Below are 8,393 nucleotides of genomic sequence, written 5' to 3' on the forward strand. Positions count from 1 at the left end.
GACAACCCCACCTCTTCTTCGTCGTCATTGCAACTCTTTGCGCAAATAATTAGTTTGTTATTACACTTCTCCAATTCATAGTGTTTTATTTCTAGGTAAATAATAATAGAAACACTAAGTCATTTTAGTATATTGTATAATACCAATAATCTATTATTTTCTAATAATATTACATATTTTAAAATATTTTTATTAATACATTAATATCTGTATATATTAAAATGAAATAATTTTCACTATGATTCTCGTGTAATTCATTAAAAGTGATATTTTTTTTTCATTTTAAATGAAAAAACACTTTCACCATCTTTTTTTTATAAAAAGTGTTTTTTCCTAGTTGTTGCACGAGAAAATCTGGAAAATGTTTTTCTCTGACAACCAACAAGGCGTTAATTTACGCCCAGAAAAGTGTTTTTTCCTGGTTATTGCAGTCATACACGAGAAAATCTGGAAAATGTTTTTCTCCGACAACCAACAAGGCGTTAATTTACGCCCAGAATTTTGTTTATTTTTAATCAACACCTTTAATTTTCTCAAATTGTCAATTAACTCCTTCTGCGATTTATCTACTCTCCAATAAAGATTAAGGAAATTACGAAACCTGACACTATTTTTTCAAACACCACTGGCCGTCTGTCTGTTACGAGTACTCCCTCCCATAAAACAAAGCATTTTAGGGTTTTTCTCCAATGGCATCGCACAATCACCTCGACGTCGATGTAAGTTCTCCTTCAATCTTACCTCTCACATAATTTCAACGTGTAAGACATGAATGCGTACGTACCTGTGTTAGGGTTTCTTTGACAATTTGATTCCGCACCGAATTCCAGGATGATGATTTTGGCGGTGATTTTCCCGGGAGCCACAATAGCAGACGTTCTGGTTTTTACTTGGTTAACTCCTTCTTTATTATCATCACCATTACATTCACGAAACAGCAATTCTTAATAATTTGTTTAATTAATTAGGCAACAAGAGAAGCTTTGGAGATCTCGAGGATGACGAAGATGATATTTTTAGCTCCAAAAAGGTACTCTCTCTTTTCACACACACACACATACTGGTATCAGTTACGAATTTTTCACACACACATACTGGTATCAGTTACGAATTATGAAGTAGAACTTTTCTTTTTTTCCGTAGGTCGTAGGAGTTGCTGAAGTCTGTAAGTCTTAAACAAAATCTTGTTTGTTTTCATTGCAGGGTAATTCCAAGGTAGAAGAAGGAATGAAAATCTTGTTTGTTGTCATTGCAGGGTAATTCCAAGGTAGAAGAAACTGCAATGATTTTGTCGCTTCGTGAGAGGTAAAGTAAGACGTAAATAGAGCAACTTATGTAAAAAGAGAAGACTGATGATGTTTATTGCGCGGTTATATTATTTTACAGTCTCATCTTCTCTTTCTGTTTTCTTTTGCAGTCTTGAAACTTGTAAAAGTTCACTCGCAACATGCCAGGCATGTATCGTCCATCCCATTGTTTCTTATATGAATTATTGATTAGTAGAACTGTTCTTATAGTTTACTGCTTCGCTTATGAACTGTACTTTTGAGGAGGAGACATTTTCGTTGTTGACAAAAGTTCAATTGGATGGCTGTCCATAAGGAAACATGAACAAGAAGAGTAGGAAGATTGTGAAGGAATAGAGTAAGACAGAGGAATGGAAAACTTGGTTTCTAAGTTGATAGCATAATTTTCATGGAACAGATGGTCCTTTCATTAATATCTTAGACCCATGTTGTTCTTAATTAAATAAGGAAAATATAACATAAATTCTTATGGATAAAGCTTATAACTGATCTCTAACAATGCAAATAATGTAAATTGGTTATCTGGTGGGAGCACAGGCCTAGAATTTCAGGGTAGAAGTCTTTCTTTTCACATGCTTTGGATAAAGTATTTTTACAGCTTCATTATGATCACAGCTCTTCCTCTGAAATTTTTATTGATGGGTTCCCTTTATATTTGAGATGTTTTGAATACATAAGAATATCTGTTTGTATATTTATTATAGGTTGAGGCTACTTGAACTGATTATGTTAAGTTTTACAATGGCACTAAATCTGCATGTGACTTCTTAAATATTGTAGCATTCTGTACACAGTGTGGATGTTTTTTCATCAGATCCACTAATTGAGTTGTAATAATGCTGGTTCCAGACAGAGCTTGAAGCTGCAAAATCTGAAATTCAGAAGTGGCGTTCTGCATTTGAGAATGAGTCCTCCATGCCTGCTGGGGCATCTCTTGGTTAGCCTGTTATTAGAGTGTTTTACGTTGTGTTGTAATGTGACATGTGATGCTAGAACTAGTTCTGTTTGTGAACATCCTAAAAGCTGTTCCTTTTCTCAAAAATTACTTTCTATTATTTGTTGCAGAACCTAAACTAGTGATCAACTATCTTCAGACCCTGAAATCTTCTGAGGAGTTATTGAGAGAGCAGGTTAAGTGATTATATTAGACTGTTGGTTTCTTTAGCTTCTTTGGTGATTACCATACATGCAGGATTTCATCCATGTTTTCTTGTTATTATCAGTTAGAAAAGGCTAAGAAGAAGGAAGCTGCCTTTATTGTAACTTTTGCAAAACGGGAGCAGGAGATAGCAGAGCTAAAGGTGAGTCCCTCTCTTACAGTTTACAGTTGAGGATGGAGAGGGCCTTTCACTTCTCTTCATTTTTTTTGTGCATACATTGAATGCTGGATCACATAATCACTGAAGGTGAGTCCCTCTCTCACAGTTTACAGTTGAGGATGGAGAGGGTCTTTCACTTCTCTTCATTTTTTTTCTGTATACATTGAATGCTGGATCACATAATCACTGCAACTGCTTGGAGCAATATCTATTAGACATATTGGAGGACTGATGTTTCTAGGAAGGCATATCCTCAAATTGGCTTAGATGAAAAGAGCTCAAGATTGTGTTTTTTCTGGAAACCAAAATTCCTGGTCACATGGAATTTGAAATGGCTTCCCATGGTTTACCTGAACATGTACATAAATGTAGACATGAGGAAATTTTGGGAGGAGAATGAAATAACCACATAATGTGGTTTTTGTAGTTGACTGCAGTGCTATCATTTGTGTACCCTGAATCTTACTTGAGGGAAGTTTAGTGCACCCTGATTGACTATATTGATTGGTGTCATATAATTGTCTAACGGCAAATTCGCTTTAAATTTGCAGTCTGCAGTCCGGGATCTGAAAGCTCAACTCAAGCCACCATCAATGCAGGTATCAACAAGTGCTTAAATTATGTCTTAAGGAATATGTGCCATCTTGGCATGCCTTGTTTATGAGGTTGTAAAAATAGATATCAATTTAGCATGAAGAAAACTCTCTACGTCAGGGTGGGTTTTAAACAAGGATCTTATGTTTGCTGCTGTTCTTCCCTTCAATCTGATTTTTTTTCCCCATACTTATATGCTGAATTCTTTAAAGGCTATAAAGTTCTTATTGTTTCTAACAACATTCTGTCCTATACATTAAATGCCCTTCTTTTCAAGTTCCAGATGAATTATTGTTACTGTTTCCCTTGAGTTTCAAAGTGAAGCTGCATATTTGTGCTCTTATCTGATTTTAGGAAATTTGTATGACTTAGAATTTACATGGCCTGGTTGTAGAGTGTGTGATTGTTTCCCATTCTCTCTGACTATTGTTTATTGTTTGTTTCCCTTTTTTTCTCCTTTTCTTTTTGGCGATCAACCTGGTAGGCAAGGAGGTTACTGCTGGATCCAGCAATTCATGAGGAATTTACACGTTTGAAGGTTTGTGCTTAAACATTTTAGTGAAAGTAAAATTTAGCTCAAGTTGATGCATTACATGCACATACTGTTACCTTCTAATCTGATTGGATTATCGTATTTTGAGACACATTGATTAACAGAGGTATCAACTCAATTGTCCTTGTTAAAAATAGGATAAATCACATGCCATGAGTTCATAAAGGTAAAATAATACATTAAATACTGGTTAACTTTTCAGGTAAGGTCCTGTTAATTTTAATTTGGTCTGGGTGATCTGGGCTTCTGCATATTGAGAATTCCTTGCATTGAAGACTTCAGACTTGATACCATAAGTTGTTTGTGCAACTTCGTGCGTGATTATAAATGTTTGTTTGATGTTCTTAGATGATGGGTTTATGGTGGTTTCCTTAAATGCTCTAACAGAATTTGGTTGAGGAGAAGGACAAGAAGGTGAAGGAATTGCAGGATAATATTGCTGCTATGAATTTTACTCCACAAAGCAAGATGGGCAAGATGCTGATGGCAAAGTGTAGGACACTGCAAGAGGAAAATGAGGAGATTGGGAATCAAGCTGCAGAAGGAAAGGTAATGCTCTTGTTTTTTCTTTATTTTGCTTGTTTTTTTGCCCCCTCTGCTTGTGTACATTTCGTTCTTGCTCCCAGTTTGGTGTTCGATTCTTTTTGGAAGGGAAGTGCTTTTCATGCTTGATGGTTATGATTTTCCTACTGCTAGAAAATTATAAATTGTACCTTTCTTTTCTCTATGTTTGGTTTGTGGAAATGCAAGGGGTTTTTTCTTTTGGGGAGATTGGGGGGAATGATGTAAAAGCTTTAGCAATATCCATCTGAATGTTTGAATTTTGTTTTTGAACATGATGAAATGGATATGAAACTCATTGGCTGCTGAATATGACTAATAAATTGATTGTGTTCTTTACAAGAGACTCAAGAAATAAAAAATGTTGACATGATATTTAGATGTACTTGGAAAAGATTTTTGATGCCCTCTGTATGATATCAGTCAAAAAGTACAGCTCCTATGTTTCTGGAACTTGTTTATTTGTCATCTTCTAGATTTTGCTAAAGCTTTGTTCCAAAAATGGTTGTTGGTTGCAGATACATGAACTAGCAATGAAACTTGCTTTGCAGAAATCGCAGAATGCAGAGCTTAGAAATCAATTTGAAGGTTTGTTATATTTTAATGCAATTGCCCCCTTTCTTTTCAATGCAGGTTGTGGTTTTTATGTCTTTTGTTATATGCACTTGTAGGTTGTCATTGCTGCTTATAACATGTCTTGCTCACATTTCATGTTTTTTGGGCTAATTGCACTTGAATGATGAACGATTGGCTTTTTGATGGGACACTGATTTATGCTCCTTTTCTTTTGTTAGCTGGTTAAGTAACATATGTGCCATTTGACAGTAGTTTCTGTTGAGTCAAGGGTTCTCTGTCTCCTTGAATAAATTTTACCAGCTATTCTGTTTCCAATGCCCTTGCTGATGCCTTTTTCATATCATCCATGAATGCTATAATTGATGGAGTTCTCTCCTATTTGTCAACTTAATGATCACTTTTCTGTTTTTTCTCATTGATTTTACCATGTGTGCTGGTAGAAATTATGGTCGGTACGGCCATGATTAATGGGATTCCAAAACTTAGTTGATGGTTTTCTACTACAAATTTTCACTATGCCAGAACTGATCTTTAGTTATGTTAAAATTATATTCAAAGTCTTGGGAGATTTTTTAGCTACAACCCTTGATCCATTAAAAAATTGGCACTTTTGATTTTACTTTTTTTTTTTTTCTGTTTTTCTATTGAGCTGGATAAAAGCAGAGAAGTTGTAGCCATATCATAATATCTAAGTTGATCCATTAAAAACTTGGCACTTTTGATTTTAAATTTTTTTTTGTTTTTCTATTGAGCTGGATAAAAGCGGAGAAGTTGTAGCCATATCATAATATCTAAAAAAGGATATAAAAAATAATGGTATAGAATCTTTTGAGGCAAAGAAGCATTGTGAGCAAACCAGGCTCCTGATTTTTTTGCAGAATTTCTTTATTTTTTTAGATGTGATGATATGGGTTATCCATTACTTAGCAGCAAAAGAATCTGTTCCAATTAACATTTGGCCATTCTTTTAATGGATAAGGATTCTCACCTAAAAAAATGTTCAAGACTTATGATATCATATTGTAATTTAATTGAAGGCCATTGTTTACTTTGTCAAAGTGATAAACCAAAATTTTAAATCCTTATAATCATGGAAGTAAGAACTTCCAACTATTCTTTCTAAGGTGTGAAGGCACATCTTAGAAATAAGGTGTGAAGACACATCTTAGAAAACTCCTTTTGCCATTTAATAGAACTTTTGATAAATCCTTTGCCATTTTGGCTGTTTTGAGAACCTTATCCTAGTAGAAGCGGGCATTTGAATGTTGGCTAGTTACCTTCTGAACAGAGGGTTTTGTTTCTCCCAAGCAAATTGGTAGTTTTATTAGAAGAGCAAGGATTTCTTAAGACTTCATTCTTTTGCTAATCCTTGCACTGATAGCATGAAAAACTAAAGCTTTGTGTATAAATGTCCATTCCCTAGACTATTTATTTCACCCCGTTTATTAATCAAATAAAAGCTCCCATCTTGCTTCAGCAGCAAGTTTGCCCTTTGTTGTGCTTGAACAGTCATTTGCCATTTTAGACTGTAGTTATTACTATGGTTATTGTTTTGCTCGAATTTGTTTCTATGATAGTCACAAAAAATGCATCTAGATTTATGGTTTCTTTACCAGTTTATTGAAATTAATCACTTAACTGGATGGTAGCTTTGTCATGCTTTTTGGTTGATGAAAGGAAACTACCTAGACTCTAAAGATTACACTTTACCCGTTGAACTTTAATATTGTTTGCCTTTTACATTGAAATGACAAATGGTTATACCTTGTATGTATATCATTGGTCCTTACCATTTTGATTTTCTTGCACTGCTCATACAGGACTGTACGAACACATGGAGGGCCTGACAAATGATGTAGAGAAATCAAATGAAACGGTTATTATCTCAAACCTTTTCTTTTATTACTTGAAGTTACAGGCAGACACTGTAATTTAAGGTCTTAATAATTTAATCACCAAAACATGTTCACAATTGATTTCTTCAAGTATCTACTTTTTAGCAAAATCCTCATGTATATATTATTTATTATTCCGATGATGTTTGCAATAAAATATATTGAATGGAATTTAAACTGTTTCAGACAATGCTTGTATAAAGTAAATATAAACATTCTAATTTCTCTACTCTAATGATGATACCCATTATTGATATTAAATGAGGAATGTCTAGATTTTCTTTAAACTGTGGATGTACCACAACAATGAACTTCATAATTTTGATTCTCAATTGTTTCATCTGCGATCTTGTTGGCAAATCATGTTGGGAGAGACAGTTATTGTGGACGAGATATATCTCATGTCTTCGGCTATTTTTGACAATAGTTGTCCCATATTAGACACCGACTCCAGTTTTAGTTCTCAGTGGCTAACACGTATTCTGGGTTGGTTGAAATATTTTTTAATCACAGATCTGTATCAGTATATGTTCTTCTGCTATCATGCAAAATGAACCACTATGAATTATATCATGTGAATGAAATATAGAATAACTGTATAAATCTGTAAATTAGCATCCAGTTTGTGTTCCTTTTGCGGATTATGTTTAAACAGAAGGATACATTCTTGTCTTCCATTGTAGGTACTTCTGTTGCAAGAAAAGCTAGAGGAGAAGGATCAGGAGCTTAAAAAGCTGAAGCTTCAACTACAGCAGAAGACATTAGTGGAGGAAAAGCCTGATCCGTGTCCAAATAAAACAGTAAGCGCTGATGAATTTAAGAAGGAAGCTGAGGTCAACTAGACTGGACAATTTGTAGAATATATCATTTTCATTCTCCATGGTTGTGCCCTGTACATTATAATATATTTTTTAACTATTCTTTTCAAATATTTCATTATTATGTTGGGAGGGTTTTGTGGTCTGCGTAGGGCAATGGAAGGTTTTCCTGTGTCCGGTGACCTGAAGTTCCTGGATGCCTAAATTTGCCCATGCATTTTTTTTATTTGATGGGAAAGTATTGCCAGGACCGCTGGGTGAGCTCTGGTGTGGCTAGATGGCAGATGAGAATTTAGCTCATGATTCGTGGGACTAATGCGTGGATTGGAAAGTGGAAACTAGGTTTCGCAAAGCAGGTCCAAACTTTTTGGGTTGTTAAAATAGACCAGCATCACAGCAAATAACTTTCAACTTACTAGAATGTCATTTATGTCAGTGGCCGTGGTTTGCCTTAACTTAGGAATGGGTTGGTTACCTTCTTTTTTAAAAAAAAAAAATTTAGAAAAACCTATGAACAAAAAAAAAAAAAAGGTCCAAACACATGGGTTAAAAGATAACCCAACCCCGGTGATTAATAATACTATGGTTTGTATTTTTTTTAAAAAAATAGATGATTTTTTTAAATAAAATATTAAGAACGTGAGTTAATTGTTATGTTATAAAATTATGTTAATTCTATAAAAAAAAAATATATATATATATTAAGATGTTATTTTGAAATATATTATGAATGCTAATTTAAAATAATTTAAACTTTAAAATATCAATGT

General features: G+C 34.1%; 1 protein-coding gene across 2 annotated transcripts; it reads left to right on the forward strand.

The window, feature by feature from the left end:
- The first annotated feature begins 586 nt into the window (after positions 1–586).
- Positions 587–7,828, forward strand: FIP37 (FKBP12 interacting protein 37). 2 transcript variants are annotated; one of them, XM_011043928.1, is made up of 14 exons: positions 587–719; positions 831–876; positions 969–1,030; positions 1,256–1,305; positions 1,418–1,454; positions 2,157–2,244; positions 2,373–2,437; positions 2,531–2,608; positions 3,178–3,225; positions 3,705–3,758; positions 4,161–4,322; positions 4,853–4,922; positions 6,731–6,786; positions 7,489–7,828. In XM_011043928.1, the coding sequence occupies exons 1-14, from the start codon at positions 690–692 to the stop codon at positions 7,645–7,647; spliced, it is 1,005 nt and encodes a 334-aa protein (XP_011042230.1). In that variant the 5' UTR covers positions 587–689; the 3' UTR covers positions 7,648–7,828. The 2 variants fall into 2 exon arrangements, with proteins under 2 accessions (XP_011042230.1, XP_011042229.1); XM_011043927.1 differs by having other exon boundaries at positions 588–719; positions 831–882.
- Positions 7,829–8,393: the final 565 nt, after the last annotated feature.

Source organism: Populus euphratica, unplaced genomic scaffold, assembly GCF_000495115.2.
Source record: "Populus euphratica unplaced genomic scaffold, PopEup_1.0 scaffold173.1, whole genome shotgun sequence".
Taxonomy (NCBI): Eukaryota; Viridiplantae; Streptophyta; class Magnoliopsida; order Malpighiales; family Salicaceae; genus Populus; species Populus euphratica.

Coding starts and splice junctions, on each gene's coding strand:
- FIP37 (XM_011043927.1), top strand. CDS start 690: ATGGCATCGCACAATCACCTCGACGTCGAT. Junction 1,031..1,255: donor ATATTTTTAGCTCCAAAAAG/GTACTCTCTCTT, acceptor TTGTCATTGCAG/GGTAATTCCAAGGTAGAAGA. Junction 1,306..1,417: donor ATTTTGTCGCTTCGTGAGAG/GTAAAGTAAGAC, acceptor TTTCTTTTGCAG/TCTTGAAACTTGTAAAAGTT.